We start from the raw sequence: 22348 nt of genomic DNA on the forward strand, positions 1-22348 counted from the left end.
TATTTATTTTTATATATCAAATTTGTCAACACCCATCTCATTAAAAAGCGACTCTGGGTGGTTTACAGAAGAGATAAACTCCGTTAAAATATAATATAAAAACAGTCTTAAAAATAATAAATAAAGTCCAAGAATGATGGGATTGGTGGATAACTCAGGGAGTAACATCAGGGCTCCAGCCATACCCAGGACTGATCAAAACCCCATGCAAGCTGGCAGAGCCAGATCGTTAATCCTTTCCAGAAAGCCTGGAGGGCAGAGGCCCACTGCACCTCTGGGGGGAGAATGTTCCAAAGGGCAGGGGCAATGGCAGAGGAGGTTCTCCTCCTGGGCCCCACCAGCCGACATTCTCTCACCGATGGGGTCCGCAACATGCCCTCTCTGTCTGACAGGATGGGATGGGTTAATGTGATGGGGTGGGGCTGGGAGAGGGCGGAGCTGGCGTCGCGGCGATACGGCGGGCGATCCTGGGCTCCCAGGATGGCAGCCGATATCTCCTCGCCCGGACGGTCCCGATGGACCTAAGCCGTCCCGTAGAGATGGCGAACGCAAAGGGCGCGTCCCGCGGATCTCAGGGACGCCGCAAGTCCCAGATCGATCCGGGGAGAAGCTCTTGAAGCCGGTGGAGGAGAGGCAGCCAAAAATGGCTGCGAAAGCCGGGACAGCTCCAAAGGAAGATGGAAGAGAAGGGTGTCAACTGGGTGAGATGGACTTTTACTATTTAACTATTCTTAGAGAACACCTTAAGTAACTTAAAGAGATTTTTAAAAGTGAAGAAAAGTGGATTAAGCGGCGAGATTGAACCCTATTAAAAAAAAGAAGGGGGAGAAAATTTTTCTTTTCAACTTTCCCTTTTTAGTGGAATTGACAAGATGTTTTTCTTTTAAAAAAAATATATTTTTAACTGGATTGGCTTTCTCTTTTTAATACTCAATAACTTTTTATTTTAAGCCTTTTTTTTTTACTAAGATTTTTTTATTGTTATAAGAAATTTATATCTTTTTGACTTTGAAATGGGGAAAGTGGAGTTAAGAGAAAGTAAATGAAAGAAAGTTGCACTGCCATTTAGAGGCGCGAATTAGTGCTTTTTTTTTTCATTGTGACGCACGCTCAAAGACCCTGTGCTTTCTAAAAAGATAGTGGGATGTGCATGTTTATACAGGTGCCATCCGTAACTATAAACAAGAAAGTGGAGTTGAAAGCGACTTTGAAAACATTAAGATGGAAAGTTTGAGCCAGTCACAAGAGCCTTGATTAGTGGCAGTAGCTCTTTTTTCTGCTAGAAGCTCTGCTTTGCTTTCTATTCCCCCAGATGGATTTTTTTTTTTAAAGAGGCTTAGCCTTTTCCTTCTTTTCCTTTTCTTTTTATTTTTCCTTCTTTTTTTTTTATATCCTTTTGCTTCTTTTTTTATATTATTTTTGGCAAGAACAAAGATAAAGAATCCTTTGACTCAATGAAGGTTTATCAAGATAATAGACTATACGAGAAACACAATGCAGAAAAAGATCTTTAAACTATTGAGGATGACTATAAAAAATTGGAAGAAGAGCTGCAGAAATTCTCAAAAAAAAAAAAAAAAGATATTAAAGCTAAAATGGACTTAATTAAACATAAAATGGGATCATTGGAAAAGGAAGAAATAGTACAAGAAATCAGAAACATTAAACGGAATTATTGTGAGGCCTATAAACTGAGAATTAAAAGGGTTAATCAACTGATAAATGAAGAGAGACAGATTTGTTCTTGGCACTGAGGGTGAGAAAAAGATTATACAAGATTATAATGGAAAATCGTACTAAGAGAATGTACAAAAAGAAGAAGTAAAACAATATTGAAAGAAACTATTGCAGATGTTTAAAGAGAAAATCAGGGGAATACAACAATGATGGAACTGACAGAAGCTTCCAAAAGCAGAATGTTCAAAAGGACACTTATTATTGCTTTCTCTTATCCAATAATATAGAAAAAAGGAATGAACAGCCAGATATTTTGGGACATTGAATGAAAAGGGTGAACTCAAAATTATGCAAGCGCTGGAATAAAGTATAAATCTGAGATATATAGTTAAAAATTGTATAACATGTAGTGAAATCTGGTTAGAACTGTAACTTGGTTAGAATTGTAATTGATACTGTAACTGATATTGGTTAGAATTGTAACTCTTAAGAATTGGAAAAATTAAAAAGTACTTATGCAGGAGGAAGTTATTCAAAATTATGGAATGTGCAGAGATGAGTTAAATTGAGATTTGAAATTAGAGTAAGAAGATAAGCAATTTTATATGACACGGGATTTGTTTTTATTAATGATTAGATGAGAAAATATAGTAATGTAATAGATTAGGAAATTTTATAATAGAAATTTGATATTAATTATTATATATATACACATATAATAGATAGATGGAGATGTATTACTAATCCTATTGAAAGTTAAAATTTTTTGTAATATATGATTTTATAGATTAGCTATGAATGATTAATAATTGTTAATTGATAAGTATACAAGTATATTTTTGAATAGATGATATGAGAATTTAAGATTATGAAAGGGGCACCAACGAGTTTAACTGGTTGACACACGGTATAAAATGGAAGATGCTTTTTTATGCCTTTTTATGTTTTTGTTTGTTCATGTTTGTTTTGTGTTTGTTGTAAAAATAAAAAAAACATTATAAAAAAAAAAAATGTGATGGGGTGGGACAGTCCCTCAGGTAACCTGGACCCATGCCGTGAAGGGCTTTAAAGGTGATAGCCAACACCTTGAATAGGACCCGGAAGCAAACTGGCACCCAGTGCAGCTCCTGCAGCAAAGGTGTTATATGTGCCATCTTTGGGGCACCCAAGATTGTCCGTGTGGCTGCATTTTCAACCAGCTGTAGCTTCTGGATACTCTTCAAGGGTAGCCCCATGTAGAACACATTGCAATAGTCTAATTGAGAGATGACCAGGACATGAGTGACTGACCGGAGAGCCTCCTGATCCAGGAAGGGACATAACTGGCACACCATACGAAGGTGGGCAAAGCCCCTCCAGGCCACGACTGCCATCTGCTCCTTGAGCAGGAGTTGTGAGTCCAGGAGGACCCCGAGATTATGCACTGGTTCTGCCTGGGGCAGTGCAACCCTGCCTCAAACCGAAGATGGTAAATTCCCAGATACAGAGGGACCTCCAATCCACAGCCACTCCATCTTACCAGGGTTCAGCTGAAGACTGGTGTTCCCCATCCAGACCCCCACAGCCTCCAGGCACTGTGAAAGGGTGGTCACAGCATCACTCGGGTCATCCGGGATGAAGATGTATAATTGGGTATCATCTGCATATTGACGATACCTCATCCCATGGTGGCGGATGATCTCACCCAGTGGTTTCATGCAGATGTTAAAAAGGAGCAGAGAAAGTACTGAACCCTGTGGCACCCCACAATGGAGGGGCTGCAGGCTGGACCTCTCTTCCTATCAACACTGATTGGGATCGACCTCGGAGGAAGGAAGAGAACCAGCGCAAAACTATGCTGCCCACTCCCAACTCTCCAAGTCAACCCAAAAGGATACCATGGTCAATGGTATCAAAAGCCACTAAGAAGTCAAGAAGAGCAAGGATGGATGCACTAACCCCATCCCGCTCCTGCCAGAGATCACCCATGAGTGCGACCAATGCCATTTCCATCACAAATCTGGGCCCAAAACCTGACTGAAAGGGGTTCAGATAATCCATTTTCTCCAGGATTCTCTGGAGATGCAACACCACCACCTTCTCAACCACCTTCCCTAAAAAGGGGAGATGGGAGACTGGATGAAATTGTCCAATATTGTGGGATCCAGTGATGGTTTCTTGAGGAGGGGGTACACTAGTGCCTCTTTAAAGGCAGCTGGGAATACTCCCTCCCTCAAGGATGTATTCACCATTGCCTGGGCCCACCCACATGTCACCTCCCAAGTAGCCTTAACCAGCTAGGAGGGACATGGATCTAGTTGACAGGTGGTGGCATTGACCGCCCAGAGGACCCTGTCCACTTCCTTGGGTCCAGCAAGATCAAACTGTTCCCACATAACAGGGTAAGCCCGTAGCCTGGGCATCTCTACAGACCATGCCCCATGCTTGGCATCCAACTGGGACCGAATGCGGCCGATTTTATCCTCCAGATGCCTACAAAACTCCTCTGCACAACCCTGTAAATGGGCCTCTGGGCCCCCTTTCCCAAACGGGATCGGGGTGATCTTAAACAGGGCTGCTGGGCGGCATTCTGTGGATGCAGTAAGAGCGGAAAAATATTGATGCATTGCTGCTGCTGCAGCAGCAGCAGACGTTGCCACCACTGCTACCTCAGGAGTTAGAGCAGAGTTTGTCAACCTTGGCAGCTTTCAGATGGGTGGACTTGAACTCCCAGAATTCCGCAGCCAGCATGGCCTGAGTTCTGTCAAAAATGCTTCCTAAAAACACCCTTCAAATATTTAAAACAATAATTAAATATACAGTCAAGGGCTGGCAGAGCCAGTTGCAACTCTCTGTACCTTTGTTGCGGTCAGTCTTGTGTTGATCTTGAGGGCTGTTTCGCCTTCCTCGGAACTGATGAACTGGTGACTCATCTCTGGTTTTGTTGGCCAAATCAGAAAATAACCAATCAACTCTCCCAGCATGGCTGGCTGGGGAATTCTGGGAGTTCAAGTCCACCCATCTGAAAGCTGCCAAGGTTGACAAACACTGGGTTAGAGAAGTCATTTCTCTTTTTGAAGTCATCCCTTTGATGTCCCCTAGAGAGTTGATTGGTTATTTTCTGATTTGGCCAACAAAACCAGAGATGAGTCACCAGTTCATCAGTTCCGAGGAAGGCGAAACAGCCCTCAAGATCAACACAAGACTGACCGCAACAAAGGTACAGAGAGTTGCAACTGGCTCTGCCAGCCCTTGACTGTATATTTAATTATTGTTTTAAATATTTGAAGGGTGTTTTTAGGAAGCATTTTTGACAGAACTCAGGCCAGAGGGCATGTGGCCCCCTCCATGATGTCATCTGGGAAGGCCATAAAACCGATATTGTTCCAGAGGGCACTTGATAGGTAACTCTCATTTAACTTGTTCCTTAATTGCTTTCATCCATGAATCGTTGATGTTTTATTGCGTTATGTGTAAATCCCCCCAAATTGTATTTGGTACATGATGGTGTATAAAAATTGTAAACAAACAAATATACATTAAAAATTAAGCATCTAATAGATGGCAGGTATTGGACAGCACTGCTCTTGTATTGTAATGTAAGAACAGGAGAACAGCTGCTCAAGCAGTGGTGTCTGTGGGGTGTGTGTGTGTGTGTCAAACCAGCCTGTCTGACAAAAGCAGGGCCGCACCGTTGTGACAAAAGCCTTGGGCCTTTGGTATAGGCATCATATATGTCCCAAAGCAGGCAGCTTGTGGGTGCAAAGGTGCGCAACATTGCTTGTGTGAGTTCCATGCAATCAGCTGGAGTTGCAGATGCCCGGGGATCCAAGAACTCATAATCTGGGAAAATGGGTGGAGGGCTGCTCTTTGAGATGGGCAGAAGCAGTGGGGGGTTGCTAGGTGTTTAAGAACTGGCCGTGCCCTGCCACTAACCACAGAACAACAGGCATGACAGCTCAGCTTTGCCCTCAACCAGCTGGCAACATTTCAGAAAATTCAACACTCAGCTCTTCTGAGCCAGTGCAAGCCAGCTCCAGCACACCACGGGGCATAGAGGCGCCTTCCTAGACTGGCCTAAACTTGTATATATTACCTGAAAAAACCCAGCTCTTAAAACACTGTTCTGCGCTTTGGCCCAGGCGCACACCAGCATTTTTCTTGGGGCAGGGACTGAAGCATAGGATGTGATTGCCACTTGTGTGTATGCAGTGGGCACCACAACAACACCATTGCCCATTTTTCTTGTATGCGTGCTATGGCATATTTTGGGCCACCCCATGTTTTCCTAAATTTGACAGCTTAATGAGGTTTGTCAGGCAAAGGGCCCTGACAAATGCAGGAACGTAGGAAACTGTCTTGTGCAAAGTAGACCTTTGTTTGTCTAGCCCAGTGTTTCTCAACTTCGGCAACTTTAAGATGTGTGGACTTCAACCTCCAGAATTCCCCAGCCAGCCATGCTGCCTGGGGAATTCTGGGAGTTGAAGTCCACACTTCTTAAAGTTGCTGAGGTTGAGAAATACTGAGCTAGACCAATATTGTTCATAGTGATTGGCATCACCCCCTCTCTTCCGAGTTTCAGGCAGAAGTCTTTGCTATCCTTACCTGATGAAGGCAGGGATTCTACCTGAGGCCACCTGCTTGCAGAACGGAGGCTCTACCACAAAACTACAGCCTGTCCATCTTGAAAACATGGGCGAACATTCGGTAAAGAGTAGCCGTGGAATCTGTGGCAAATGTACTTTGTAGTGAGGATGACGAAAAATAAGTAGGCTTAACCAAAGATTGGGGACCCCTTTTTTTCTCACAGTTCAGGAGGCGCATTTCCCACCAGCTAACATAATACAACTTTGCCATTAAACTGAATGTTATACAGGGCTGATGCTGTTGGATGTCAGTCTTGAACTGGATAAAGTAACATAAATGGATGCTTCATCCAGTTTAGACAGAAGTATACCTCATCGGTCAATGCAGTGGAGAAAACCTTGAAGAAGTTATGCAGGAACAGTGAAGGGAAAATATGAGACAACTTAGTCCTAGGAAAAGGGAAAACGTGAGAACAAGACTCAGAATTGCCCTGCCTTGATTCTCTTTGGTAGAAGGGGGCTAGAAGGAAATTTGGTCAGGTTTTCAAGGTTCTGCTATTATACCCTATAAAAACAGAGTTCCAGTAGTCTGTTTTCAGAACTGGCCTACCTCGAAGGGCTGACAATCAGGGATGGAACGTCTAGTCATCGTGTGGGGAGGCAGATTATGGATCTGATAAACAAATATTTTCCCCGGCTTCCTTCAGTTATGTAAGGCCACTTGATCTAGCTAAATTACCCACATTAGAGTAGGTAGCTTTCTAATCATTTCTGAGCAGCCACGTGCCACGTCACCTCATTCCAGAAAGGGCAGTAAGAAAGAAAGAGACATTTGCAGCTTTTCTTAACATTGTCCTCCGTCCCTGCCACACTACTGGAAACTTGTAAAAACTTTTCTCCTCCCTCTGGCATGGGGAGGGTGCTTTACGACATGCAGGCGGTATCAGTGGCACGCATGGCTTATTGATGTGATTTTGTTTCTGCATACCTTTGGGCTTGGAGGGTTTTTAAACTGTTTGTTATTGTGAGAGCCTCCAGAAATGGGTGGCTTACAAGTGGAGTGAATAATGAAATAGAGAGCCAGGTTGGTCTAGTGGTCAAAGGCGGTGAACTCGAAGTGGGGAGAATCCCACCTCAGGCACGAAGCCAGCTGGGGGACCTTGGGCCAGTCCCTCTCTGTCAGCCCTAGGAAGGAGGAGGAGGAGGAGGCCAGGGCAAACCGCTTCTGGAAATGTACCCAAGAAAATTGCATGGATTTGTCCATGCAGTATATCAGCCAGGAGTCAAGGTTGACTCAAAGGCACACGTGCGTGCGCGCACACACACACATCTCATTTGTGCACCAGAAGCCATTACAGCCCTTAATAATTGCCTAGCTCCTGACTTCAGCTTCCACCAGCCATCCCATATTGTACTCTATTTCCTTCTATCAATATTGTATCATTTATGCCAGGGATTAAATTTCTATTTCTTACAGTTTATAGCTAGAATCTTATCCCAATGAGTTCGGTGTAATTTTATTCTTGAATATTAGGTTATGCTACACCTACCAGGACTTTCAATCAAGAACTGAGCTATTCTGCAGGATTATCACACATCCCTTTCTTGTAAATAGATATACCGTATTACCTTTCATGGCTCAATCTCTCACCCAGCACCCAAAAGAAAAGAAAGAAGTGGGAACAATGATTGCAGTAGTTCACAGATCCTATTTTTTTAAAAAAGAGGATTTCCCTGAGACTACCGTGTGTAACAATGGGGGAACTTATCTAGAAGCACAGAGAGCTTATGCTTTAAAACATGTATTAATTTAGGTTACCTGGGCTGCAGAACGGATGACTACAAGATAGGGGCAAAGGGACACTGCCTATTTGTTAACACCTAGGGGTTGTCCAGATATGGCAGCTCAGAGATGGTAACCCTAATAAACTATAATCTCAGGGAAATCCTCTTTTTTTTTAAAAAAAAAAAATAGGATCTGTGAAATACTACAATCATTGTTCCCACTTCTTTCTTTTCTTTTCTTTTGGTGGATACAGTCAGCCCACAATTGCCCAGTCAAAGCTGTACACAAGCTTGGATTGCTAGCTTGGTCGTGTTTTAAGAGAAGAATCACGTCCCATCAGTGAAGATTTTAAGAGTCGTTCCCCTCCAGGCAATGAGTGTGTCAGACAGTGTTAGAACTATCTTCTCACTGGCTTAAAAACACTTAAGAAGCAGGAACAAGAGGGACCAAGTGTTTTACTTTATATCCCCCCTTCTAGAAAAGCCAGAAATTAGCTCTCTCTCTCTCTCTCTCTTTTTTAAGTGGAAGTTGGGAATGAAGGGGTTTATTTACGGCATTTCTAGGAGGAGGGCCTCCCTTGGAGCCTTTGCTGGCACCAATGACTGGGAGGGCACAGCGGTCCTTCCTAGTGATTGCAGTTCTTGTCGAAACAGCCACACGAGGGCAGCCGTACACTTCTCTTCCTCTGATGAAAGGGCTTCCTTTCTTCGTAATCTCCAGACTGGGTTTAATAACAAAACAACGTATCTGCGCCATCCTTGCTTCACCCTGGAACTTTCTCTTGCTTCCCTGAATAGACCATCGTAGAAACAGTGGCAAGAGAGGAAGAGACCTGCTGCTGCTGATGGAAAACTGTATTTCATTCCTGAATTCTTCCCAACCAGATGGTACATGTGGCCACCCCATTGTGATTCTCCCTGCTTCTCCTTTTGTGTTGTTGATTGGCTGATATATAAATAGTCCTTGTCTCTGCAGCCCTAGGCTCAGGGTTGGCATGTAGGAGTTGTCTGCAGACCCCCTTCTTCACAAACATTTGGAAAGTGTGAAATAAACCATTTGGTTGCAGCACCTGCAGGAGGGAGAGATTTGGAAGGTCAAGGGTGAGGGTGACCATATTCCCCACCTACTTTTTATAAGACCCTCTAGTCCATTTGTCTCCAAAAGGAGTCTTTGTCTCCAAAAGGAGTCTTCCATACCTTAAGAACATAGGAAGATAAGCAAGGCCCTGGCCCATCTAGTCCACCAGTCTGTTCTCATAGTGACAAGGAAGTCCGTTATTCTCCTAGACGATGGCCTTCAAAGGCCGTCATACCTCTAAGAATTCCCACATAAAAATTGAAAACATGCCTGTACTAGTCCTATTACCATATCAAACAACTGTCTAGGCCTTTCCTGGTCATCGTATTACTGTAATGAGATAGGGCTGATGAACTGAATGACTTCAACATCTTTTCTCACATGGTGATTTTTGTGGCTGAAAGCTCAGGAAGGGAGCCAGAGTCATGCCAGATCGTTGCTGAACTACAGTGGCCAGCATTCCTAAGAAGCATGGTCAGTCGTGAGAGAGGCTGGGAATTGACGTTCAGCAACATCTGGAGTGACCAGTTATCCAACCCTGGCTGGAATGTTGGGGTCTGACACCAGAATGACTTCTTAAATCATGAAGGTGATGGTACCTATGGGCATTCCTTGCTATAAGACATTTTGCTGATTTATTTATTCACTTATTTATTTATGGAGAAATCTTGTCATCTAGCTCATAAATGGGTTATAGTAGTATGTAAAACTTCTGTAAAGCATCACATTTGTATTTGGAGGCTAGTTCCACTGAACTGAAAGAGAGTTGCTGATAAAGAATTATGTTGCAATTGGTCAGGCTATGGGGATAACATTTTCTTCCTTTTTTCCTACTTTGCTCAGTACTCTGTTCAGATACATGTATTTAACACCCAACTTCCATTTGTTTCATGAGAGTGGGAGGAAAATGACGACCTATTTGCTGGGCTATAATTCCCAGCATCCCTTCCCTGCATAACCACTGATGAACCATCCTGAGATCAACTTCTGGAGGCCTATCTATCTATCTATCTATCTATCTATCTATCTATCTATCTATCTATCTATTTTATATAGCTGCCCACCTCATACTTGTGACTCTGGCCGGCGTACACAATTAAAACACAAAGCCAAATAATCACCATAACTAAAACAAAACTGTTAAAATACAGTTAAAACAGCTATAATAACAAAAAGTCGGGGAGAGTGCATTCTAAACTTACACACAATGCAACCATTTAATGGGTTCCATGCTTCCATGGGATCCCCAGGCCCAATGGCAGAACCAACTTTTAAGGGCCTTCCAGAAGGCCGACAGGGCTGGAGTCAGTCTCACCTTGGGGGGAATGATGTTCCAGAGGGCAGGTGCCAAGGCCAAAAAGTCTCTGCTCCTGAGTCCCACCAGACAAACCTCCTTGGCCAACAGGACCTGGAACCTGCTCCTCCTGCCAGACCTGATGGGACAGGTAGATGTAATGGGGGAGAAGACCTATGGGTCCTCAACCTTCTTTTAGGGAAAACAGCTTTGGGAAGGAAGTGCTTTTCACGAAGTAGCAAACTATTTTGTGCCATGGGTTTCTGCTTCACTTCCCCCCAATGGCTGTCTTTCTTCTTGGCATCTCAAGTTTATATTTACTGTGCTTTACCTGGAAGTCCTCAGGGAGAAAATGCTTGCAAAGTAGGTACTGAAACTAAAAAATAACTTTGTAAGAAGAATTAAGCGCCTTCTCTGAAGTGTTTTGGATGGAAACTCTCCTCCCCACCTCACACTCCTTATAGGAAGGAAGCAAGCAATGTGCAGGTGTGGAGATCTGTTTGATAATGTTATGATGTAAGCTTGCAGCAAAATTAAGAGACCAATGTATGATGTAACTCTCTCCAATGCATGGGCTAAACTATTTTTGCCAAACTGGAGACTTCCAGATTGTTAGACTTTAACTCCCATCACTCAAGTTTGACAGGTTGAAGTCCATCGTATATGGAGGATTCAGGATGAGCCAAGCTGATGCAAACTCAACTTGGCTTGAATTGCAAGCAGTTCTAGCCAAGTCTGGCCAATGAGGAGAAATGTGGGGAGTTATATTTTATAACATTGGAAATTCCCTCCCGAACTAACACCCTTTCAAAAAGTAGATACCAGGCAAGAGAAAACGCATGCTTTGCAGATCTGTTTGAACTTCTTTGAGCAAACTTGAATGCTATTCAATCATGTGCTTTAAGTGACGGAGACAATGGAAATTTGGAATGGAGTTCCCTCCCACCAAAATTCTTTCCACCCCAATCTCCCAAATGGGCTTTGTGGTGCAAATTTTGGCTAGAGGTGCAACTGGACAGCAGCTGGGGAAGAGAAGTGATGGAAACTGGAGAAGTTCATCCATATGTGGTGGAAGTGCTCTCCAGAATCCATCCAATCTATATATGGGAATATTTTTTAGAAAGCAGTTGTTGTTGTTGTTTTTTTTACTAAATATGGATACAGCAGAAACCTATTTCAAAACCGTGCCCAGATGGTGTATTACCTCCATGTATATTTGAAAGAATAAGAATTACCATTCCAGGTGTTGAAATTGTAACAAAACAAACAAGATCACTATGAACAAATTCACTCAGAGACATATATGAATAAACACATCTGCCTCCTGCTCAATACACATTATACATTTTCATTTTATGATGGATTTCTTCACTTACAAGAATGCACTGGGGATAAGAAAATTACAGTTGGAAGGATTTGGGGATGCGATCCAAATTGTGTAGTCAAGTATTAATTATCAGAAAATAGTGTTTGTGGTTTAGATTAAAGAAAAAGAACAGCTCCAATAACAGCTGAAGGAATTGCGTGTGCTGAATAATGAAAATTAATAAAACAGTCTAGCTATTAAGGAAGAGATAAATAAAACACAGGATTACAGCTTTGAGTAAAATTAACAAATGGTGCTCAGAGGCACTTTTGGACTGGATGAAGGCAAATATGCTGAAGTATAATGCAGACCAGACAGAAATATGGTAGGTTGGAAAAGTAACCGTCTGGATGGAATTGAACAGGCTGCCTTGTACAAGAAGACGCAGATTACTTTGTATGGCACTACTGAGTCAGCATGTGGAACTCGTGAGAATTTCTTGTGAAAGACGTTTGTGTTATTTTGCCAGTAGAAATGGTCCTACTTGCTTTGGCATGGATGGCATGGTTTGACTAAATTCAGAGAGGGATATAACCATGGGACTAACCTTGTGTTATATGAGGTCACTGTACTGGCAATGAGGACTGAAATCTACTGCTGATCTCTAGATTGAGATGGGCACACCATGGGCCTCATATGGCACTTGATGGTTGTCTGCGTGACTCACCTCAGAGGCTGCCATGGGCTTCGGCTTCCCAACACTGCTAGATAGTGGGTTAGCATTTCCCCAGCATGACATTATGCATGCACGTCTCTGTGCAGATGCAACCAATATCCAGCTCTGTCGCACTAGCTGGAAGCCTTTGGAGATGAAAAGATTGACTGCTCATGCTCTAGATCCTTGTCTTTCCTCACTATTGAAATCTGCCAGGACTGGGTTCACAATATGTTGATTGGAGAAGAAATGTGTTAAAGGAAGATAGGGTGATCCAAGTGCTGAAGCAGCAGCTTAGGTCCTCTGGGTTTCAAGAATTATCAACCAATTTCTCTTATATAATTCTTGAGTTTCAGAGTAGGTGATATCTTGACAATTCCAAGCAGTTTTGGAGGACACAAATTATTTAAATTCCTTCTGCTCTGTTTTCTAGCCAGGTTTTGGAATGGAAACTATCTTGATTATCTTGGAGGTTGGGGAGTGAGAGAATACAAGTCTATAGATTCTCTGGACCTCTCAGTGAATCTTGGTGCCATCAGCCATTGAATGCTTCCTCTGGAATGGGACTTGTAATATTGGTGTCATGGTGACTTAAGTTCTTGTGGGGGGGGCAGACTCAGAAAGTGATGCTGTGATACTTCCATTCCAGCTTTTATCGTGGGTCTTTGGGGCTAACTCAAGATTGTCTCTTGCCCCCGTGTTTTTTTTAACTTTTACATGAAATGGCTTGGAGAAATCATTCAGAGATGTGGACTGAGATGTCAGTGTACAGATGACATGCTATTTTTCATCATTTCATCCCAGGGAAGTGGCTAAAACAATGAACAGGTTAAAGCCCAGCTCAAGAAGAAAAAAATACTGCTGATCTGGCAACTCCTTTTAAATTGGACTGCACTTCATTTGTAGAGTCATTTATGCAATGTGTAAGTTTTAAATTCAGCATGTTCAGAGGTGGTGTAGTTAGGGCCAATGGCCAGGCATGGTTTTGTAACCAATTTAGGCCAAGCATTACATACTCAGTAATGCTTATTTATTGGGTAAAGTCCAGGGTTGATTAATATAGTGTCCTTTTATGTGGAGCTCCCTTGAAGATGATTTGAAATCTGCAGTTAGTGCAGGAGCTTGTGGCCAGAACTTTTGTGATCGCCGTGCGACATTCAGACCAAATTCTATATTGGTTGCACGGCTTCCTATCCATTTCCAAATCCATTTTAAAGTGGTAATTTTGGCCTTTAAAGCCTTAAATGGACAGAAGTCTGCTCACCTGAGGGACTAGTTTACTGCTGTTTCTGAGCAATGAAATCAGCCTCTTGGCTCCTGCAAAGTGACCCAACATTCAGAGTTATTAGCATGGTATGTTCAGGATTAGATATTCTCTTTGCTGGCCACACACTCCTGGAACCCCAGAGGATGAAGCAGAGCTTCAACCTGTTGCTTTATAGAGCACTCTGAAAAGGCTTTTATTTTTGCCCACATGTGCTTAATGTGCTTGGGGGAAAAATAGCTTCTGGCTTCAATAAATGGGTCTGAAATAATCATCTGTTGCATTTCTCAGTTGGTTTATAGCTATTTGTAAGTGTTTTAAAACCAGTTTCATACACTGCCTTGCAGGCAGAGCGGTGTGCTTTGAAAGGCCAGTTAAAAATCCATTAAATAGGAATCCTACAGCTTCCACTTGCAAGAAACTTGTCTAATTAGTTATACGTGTGTTGGGCTCTGTGCTGTTTGAGTAGAATGCTGTGGGGAATGGAGGCATTGTCAATATTGGGGTGCATTGCTAGTAGCAAGGGCCTCACCCCACCATCATGAGTTGCAAGATCCAGCAATATACAAGCAAACAAATGAATGCGTTTGTTTTAATTTCCGCATAGACCTGAAAGTAGCTGAACCATAAAATCTCAGGGGGCTGGGAGAGTTAGCAAAACCCACTGGAGTTGGGAGGCCAATACATTTAAATAAATACATAAATGTGACCAGAGGATAAGGCTTCAGAGCTTGGCAGTGAAGCTGTTGTCCTGTCTTCTAATCAACTTGCTAATCCTCATGCCATTGGTCCTTCTGGTTCAGAGAGGCACATAGTGACTTGCGGTGCTTCTCTATAGCGAAGGCTTTCCCTGGCCATTTCATGGAATTTCCCCCAGGGATTTAATGCAAGGGAACTTACTGCATGCCAAACATCTGCTCTGGACCTTCTGAGACAATCAGAAGGAAACAGGAAAATAGAAAGCATGTAGGCAAACATTCTTTGTTTGTATAATTTTTAAGATCACATTCATTCTGATGGTGGACAAAATAGGGGCTACCTGCATGAGATTGTTGATCATATTAATTTTTTTAGGGCAAGGTTCACAAAATCTTTTGCACCCCCCAGTGCTGGAGTAGATAATGAAATGCAAGAATACGTGATCATCCTGCAATGTAATCTTTCTGTGGCTATTACCTCTTGTCCTCAGATGCCGCTTCTCCTTGTGCTGAGTTTGCTGGCGATACCACAACTGGGGCATGGAGCATTCCATCTGAACATCACAGAAGGTAAGACTCCCCCTCTCCCTTCTACGCTTCTGCCTTAGGCCTCTTTTTCTGGGAGCTCAGGTTCCTTGTGCTGTGCATACCCCAAAGATGGTACATTCGGGTCGAGACAACATGCTACTATTTTTCCAGCATGCAATACCTGTCTAAGGTCTACTCAAAATAGAATTTAATAGAAATTAAATGTCTTTATATTTAAAATTTCTAACATTGGTTTTAAAAAAGGCCCAAATGGGTCTTCTGAGTCTTGTGTGATGGTTTCTGATGGGTGCCAGATGGTAGTCCCTTTGTAAGACAAGGGGCCAATGCAGAAAAGGCCTTTCCTCTCTTTGTTCATCAACCTCATTGTCCTTCAAGGTAAGTAGGTAAGAAGATTTGGCTGTCTGGTCTTTGCTAGGGTTTTCCTGTTCTACTCTCGACTGAACCTGGCTGGGATCTTCTGCAGCAAAACAAGGGCTCTAAGAGAGGCTCAATCAGCCTCAATCCATCCTGTATTTTTTGAAAGGTTAAACAAGAAAGCAGGACACATCATTAGAAATTGCCTCAGTCATATTTTGATAATTCCCCGGTAGGCGTGGGTTTCTTGCAAGCCGCAACTCGTGGACCAGGGAGGTTCTAGTCATCCCTTTCTTGATTTTGTTGTTATTTGAATGTCTGTGTTGTATTTCATATAGAGATAACTCATGCAGCGACTGTGCTACAATGCTGGAAAAGGATTGAAGTCACCTCAGCCCTTGAAAGCTCATGACAGTGCAACTGACCTACTTAGTGCATCATTAACTTGTGGAATTCATTAGTACAAAACATGGTGCTGGCTACTGACTTGGATGGGCTTAAGAGGGGAATGGAATGGAGAGGTCTATGAAGGATAGGTCTCTCACGGACTCTGTTCAAGGTTGGGGATAGCCTGCTTCCCAATACCAGTTGCAGGGGAAGAAGAACAGGATGGGTGCCTGTTTTCTCTTCTTCCTTGTGAACAGCCCAGAGGCAGATGGCTGGCCGCTGTGAACTACAAGGGGCCTTGGCTCGCTCTAGCAGGGCTGGGCTTACATTCTTATGTTATTATATTATTTTATGTCTTTTTTTATTATTGTATTTTGGGTGCTTTTATATTATTCTATTTTTGCTGCATTAAAATGAAGATTTTAATTTCCTACACTACCTGGAGCAGTATGGTATGAGAGGTAGGGTATAAATAAACAGAGTGAAGTTCAGAGTAGCAGAAAGTTAAATCTAATATGTAAAATGAGATCCACTAATCAGAAGCAAAATGCCACCAGCACAAACACGGCCAAGGAGATGTGTCTTGAACAACTGACAAAGTTGTGGAATTGAAGGTGCCAGATGTACCTCCAGTAGCAAGGGGCTCCAAAGCAAGAATGGCATATGGTATAAATCAGAGTTGTTGAGAGTCACGCAGCATACGAGTTCAATGAATAATAATTATTATTAGTGGTGGCACGGTCAGCCAGATGTTTAGACTGGATTTGGCATTTTTATCCACCTATTGAGCCCTTCCCAAGGACCCAGGATAGGCAGATGTTGTTTGATGGTGTTAAAGGTATCGTCGCAGGATGGAAGCTGTCCCAAGCAAAGCTGCCTTTGGCAATTGACTGATGGTGATTTTGTCAATGCTGATGGTCTTCAAGTGGTACTCCAGATGTTTTGGGATTGCACCTAAGGCACCTATTACTATTGGTACTATCTCTGCTTTCTTTTGCCACAGTTGTTCTACTTCTATTTGCAATTATTATTATTATGGTTGGTCACATAGTCAGCCAGATGTTTAGACTGGATCTGGCATTTTTATCGTATCATCATCATCATCATCATCATCATCATCATCATCATCAGATGGTCCTGACAGAAGTCCTAAGTCTGGGCTGCTTAAACCCCAACGGCAATCCTGATGAAAATCTGTCTCCCTGGCACATGGTACTGAATTAAAAAAAAATAATAACCATAAATTCGTACTTTCTAATGCAGTGGTTCTCAGCTGGGTAATTCTGGGAGTTGAAGTCCAAACGTCTTAAAGTTGTTGACACTGAAAAATACTGTTCTAATGGCACCTCTGGGTTCACATTCTTACTGCAAAAGTACATATATGTGGATTACATCTCTGAGTGATGCCTGCAGATATCAGGACATCAGTCAACCACAGAAACATTTTCCATGAGCCACCCTTCTAATTAAATTAGAAAAATTGTGTAACTCTTTTTTTTATTATTATTATTTTGGAGATCTTGCATGAGATTTTTGTGAGATGATGGAAATGTTGCATGGTAGATCATGGAATCTTAAAATGAGATTTCTTTAAACCTAGTGGAATTAAATTATCTTTTGAGGCTTGGGGCAGTTGGTGGATGGATGGGACACTGAAGTCCTGGGAAAGGTTACTACTGCCAAAGATAGAGAATTTCTTATGGCAAGCTTTCAATAGCTAGTCTGAAAAGTATCTCCCGTGTGTGCATTTAGGGTGCGCCTGGTTTTTCTCTCTGTTTAAGTAAAGAAGTCCAGAGCCTCTTGAATTCAGTTGTACTCTTTTTTTTCAAATAACTTTATTAGATTTTAAGATAAAGACAATAAAAACTAACAAAAACTATTATTAAAGATAAAGAATGAAAAAGAGAGGAAGAACTAGAAAAAGGAGAGAGAACAAAGTCAAAAGTGCAAAAAAAGGGAAAAGAAAGAAAAAATACAAAAAAGAATGACTTCCGACTTTCCTCACAACAGATATAAGTAACAATGTACATAAACTCTTACTTTAAGTTTGCAACTTAACTTTCATTTTTTCTATTATTCAGTATTGATTCTACTCATCAAATCCATACAATATAATTTCATTTTTTTCTGTTTCATGTAAAAAGTCCAAAAAAGGCTTCCAATTAGCATTAAAATTATTCAATGTCTTTTCTCTAATCAAAGCCATCAATTTCGCCATCTCAGCCATCTCCATCATCTTCACCAACCATTCTTCCATTGTAGGTCATGTCAAGTCTTTCTACCTTTGTGCATATAAAAGCCTTGTTGCTGTCATCATATATAAAAACAAAGTTCCATGAGTTTTTTTCCAATTATTTATCCATCAAACCCAAAAGAAAAGTCTGTGGTTTTGATTATATATTGATCTTTAAAATCTTCTGAATTAAGATACGAATTTGATTCCAATTTTTTTTTTTTTTTGCATTAAGCTGTACTCTTGATAACTACATGGAGATCTCTCTCTCTCTCTCTCTCTCCATCCATCCATTCATCCATCCATCCATCCATCCATGCATCATCCATCCATCCATCCATCCATCCATCCATCCATCCATCCATCCACGGTATCTATCTATTTAGTCATCTATTGTTTTCTTGGCAACAGCTTGTGTTCTTCTGGAAAGAGTTTCCCACTTCCCAATATGCCGTAGTCTAAAGCTCTGATATTCCTGGGGGAATCCCATCCAGGTTCTGACAGGTCCAATCCTGCGTAAGTCAGGTGCCGTCACGTGCAGAGAATTTTAGTGTAGCTCATTGCCAGAGATTAGGATCTGCTTCTGACCTGTTCTGAAGTCCTTTTGCTGCAATCTTTTCCTCAGGCTTCCCAAGTTTCTCTGATTTTATTAGCTTGTGTCAGCTTAACGATATGAAGAAGGAGACAAATGGACCCTGTTGGGGCAGGGTGAGTGCTCTCTCAAATGCCTGGCAGTGCAGGAGAAAAACCAAGCAAAGCTTGACTGTTGCCAGCATTGGAGAGGGAATGAAGGCCAGTTCCCACCAGCAAACAAATATACATTGTTTCCCAGTTTAAAAATGTGGAGCACCACTTTTACCGACAGCGACGTCAGGGCCATTGGACATGCTGGCTCCCCTTTTTCAGGGGGACTTCCAACTTGAGAAGGGCAAATCCAGCATCATTTGGCTTCTCCCATTATCCTGCTTTTTCCAAGGTGCAAAAATCCCCATCTCTGAAAAACCCCAGGAGTGGAATAATAGCAGCAAATCCAGGTGGGATGAATATCCACTGGAAATACACCCCTTCTTACTGCCCCCAACTGCAGAATAATTTTAGATTTGCTCAGAAGCTCAGAGAGACCTTTTCATGTGAGTTAATTTAATAATGACCTCAACTTTTAAAATGTGATTTTAAGTGTTTATGATTTATCATAATCTGCCTGAGGTAGAAGAGCAAGATATAAACATTGCCCCAGGACCAGAATTGCCCCATTGCCCCAGGACCAGAATCATGGGTATAAATTGCAGCTACCCCAATTCCATTTATATATAAGGAAAAATATCCTGATAGTAAGAACTGTGCCAGAGTAAATCATCTCCCTGTGGAGGTGGGGGGTTCTCCAATGTTTTGAAGAAGAGGCTGCACAGCCACCTCCCACAGATAGTTTTCCTGCCCCTGGCCGAGGGTTGGACTAGATCAGTGTTTCTCAACCTCAGCGACTGGAAGATGTGTGGACTTCAACTCCCAGAATTCCCCAGCCAGCATGCTGGCTGGGGAATTCTGGGAGTTGAAGTCCACATATCTTCCAGTCGCTGAGGTTGAGAAACACTGGACTAGATGATCCTTACAGCCCTTTCAAACTCCACATTTCTGTGATCCAGTGATTCTGTAAATAATACCATTGCTTACTGTAAAAGAGGGTTTGTTTGTTTGTTTGTTTGTTTGTTTCATAAACCAACCAACAATCATAGAAATAAACTTGGCTCTTTTTCTGCTTCCTCCCTGCCTGCAAGATGTTTGGCAAGGTCAGAACATTCTGCTGTAGGAACATTTTGAGCAGAGCATAGGATTGCTCTATTAAAGCATATTTTTAGCGATAGTAATCAAGGTTTTTGTAAAAAAAAATCCTAGACTCAGAAAGTTTCAACCTCAAAGGAAATATATAAGCCAAATAGAGGTACTTTTTCTTTCTCTGGTAACTTTGCACTACCCTTTATCTTCATAGATTCAAAAAAAGAGTATAATAGGTATATCTCTTATCTGTTTTAAATGTGTATACTTATGTGCAGGGAACTCAAGGGAGAAATCAAGCACAATCAACAATGTTTTTAAAAATCAGTCTTTAAAGTGATATTGAATCAACCCTTAAAGCCAATTAACCATACCAAATAGGCATACACTAAAAACAAAACCTTCATAATACAGTAAAATAGTTTAGGAACAGTTAAAAATAAAAGGCCAGGGACAAGTTAAAATATAGACCACGTGCTGACACCGCCACCATTAAAGCATCACTGCAAGAAAGTCTCATTTTCACACATATTCTATATTTGCCTCTAAGAAGATCTTAAGATATTTAAGTGGCTACAATAATATTTACTCTAAATCAGTGTTTTTCAATCTTGGCAACCTGAAGATGTGTGGACTTCAGCTCCCAGAATTCCCCAGCCAGCATGCTGGCTGGGGAATTCTGGGAGTTGAAGTCCACACATCTTCAAATTGCTGAGGTTGAGAAACTGCTTTAAATGAATGATTGATAATGTATAAAAAGGCAGTTCCCAGAGTTATAGCATCTTTTAGAGGCACTTTCCTCAACTCAGGGCCCTCCCAATGCCTACATTCTAGATATTGCAGTCTTAGCCAATCTGGAGGACACCATGCTGGGGAAGACTTTAAGGTGAACCCCCAATTCCAAATGCAGAATCCATACTCAAGACTAGATTTCTGCAGCAGGCCATCATCCTTACAGGCATTGCTCTGGTAGCAACACCACATGAAATCCAGTTCTGTCGACTTCAGTGAGAATCAACGTGAGTGTCCTGTCCTCCTTGAAACCAGCCCAGTTCCTGAGAAGGCTTACCCTAGTCCACCTCTTTCAGTTCTCTGCAACTCAGTGCTTCACTCTGTCTGCCTTTCCTTCCCACTTCCCACTCAGAGTCATCTTCAGAATACTGATAGATGAGGTGACCCACATAAAACTGGGTAGTGTCTGATGTGCCTTTTCAGAGTAAAGAAAGGATGAGAACGGCAGACAATTATCTATATACACCGCTTCAGTTGCATAAGACTGTCATTTTTTCTTTCTTCCATCAGAGCTCCAGGTCCATTCAGCCGTTGAATAATAAGTAGGTATTCAGAAGATGAAGCTACTTCCATTCTTGCGTTGTTACCTGTTGACTATCTACGCATCTGTCCCTATAAGCAAGCCGGGCTCACAGGGGGGAAGAAAAAATGTCTTGGCCCACTTTTGTGCCTTTTACCAAAGGATGATCCATGTCCAGGGACTGATATTTATTTTATTTTATTTATTTTTATTTATTTGTCAAATTTATAAGGCTGCCCATCTCACCCAAAGGGACTCTGGGCAGCGTACAGTAAAACGAAGAATTAAAACATTTTGCAAACCCATTAAAAGAATGAAAATGGATAAAACAAAATGATGAGAGGGAAGATGTTTACATATAGGATAACCAGTGTGCACGCTCCCTAATACCAGGGCATTCCCAGGCTTGCCGGAAAAAAAGGGTTTTGAGGGCTTTCTGGAAGGCCTTAAGGGTTGGACCTGACCTCATCTTGGGAGGGATGATGTTCCAGAGGGCGGGTGCCATGGCAGAAAAGGCTTGCCTCCTAGGTCCTGTGAGATAGAACTCCTTCGCAGACGGGACCTGCAGCATGTCTCTCCTGCCGGACCTGATGGGACGAGTAGATGTAATAGGGAAGAAGCATTCCCTCAGATAACCTGGCCCCATGCCATGTAGGGCTTTAAAGTTCAAAACCAGCACCTTGAATTGGACCCGGAAGCAAACTGGCAACCAGCGCAACTCATGAAGCAGAGATGTAACATGTGTCCATGTAGGGACACACATAACTGCCCGTGCTGCTGCATATTGCACCAGCTGAAGCTTCTGGATAGCTAAAGCTTCAAGAGCAGCCCCATGTAGAGTGCATTACAGTAGTCCATTTGGGAGGTGACCAGGGCATGAGTGACTGAGCAGAGCCTCATGATCCAGGAACAGGTGCAACTGGCACACATCATGAAGTTGCACAAAGGCCCTCCTGGCCACCCCATCCAGAACCAAGAACGGTAAAGTCCTAGATTTGTTAGGCCCTAAAACCCAAAGCCACTCAATTTTGCCGGGGTTCAGTGAAGCCTGTTGTTCCCCATCCAGACCCCTATAGTCTCTAGGCACCGGGACAGGACATCCACAGCATCGCTTAATTTGCCAGGGGTGGAGAGATATAGTTAAGTATCATCAGCATACTGATGATACCTCATCCCCTGGTGATAGATGCTCCCCCCCAGCAGTTTCATGTAGATGTTAAACAGGAGCAGAGAGCACCGAACCCTGTAGCCCCCCACTTAGTAGGGGCCGAGGGCAGGACCTCTCACTCCCAATCAACCCAACTGGTATTGGTCTCTTAGGAAGGAAGAGAACCAGCATAGTACTGTGCTGCCCACTC

The 22348-nt window shown here is 42.4% G+C and overlaps 1 protein-coding gene across 1 annotated transcript in view; it reads left to right on the forward strand.

The window, feature by feature from the left end:
- Positions 1-22348, forward strand: part of GABBR1 (gamma-aminobutyric acid type B receptor subunit 1) — a 99073-nt gene that overhangs the window by 15823 nt on the left and 60902 nt on the right. Inside the window, exon 2 of the mRNA XM_025166383.2 lies at positions 14874-14952. Coding sequence (XP_025022151.2) covers positions 14874-14952 — 79 coding nt within the window. The remainder of the gene's footprint in view (positions 1-14873; positions 14953-22348) is intronic.

Source organism: Python bivittatus, unplaced genomic scaffold, assembly GCF_059951505.1.
Source record: "Python bivittatus isolate LINGU-HERP-01145 unplaced genomic scaffold, Pbiv_v1 ctg000080_np1212, whole genome shotgun sequence".
Lineage (NCBI taxonomy): Eukaryota > Metazoa > Chordata > Lepidosauria > Squamata > Pythonidae > Python > Python bivittatus.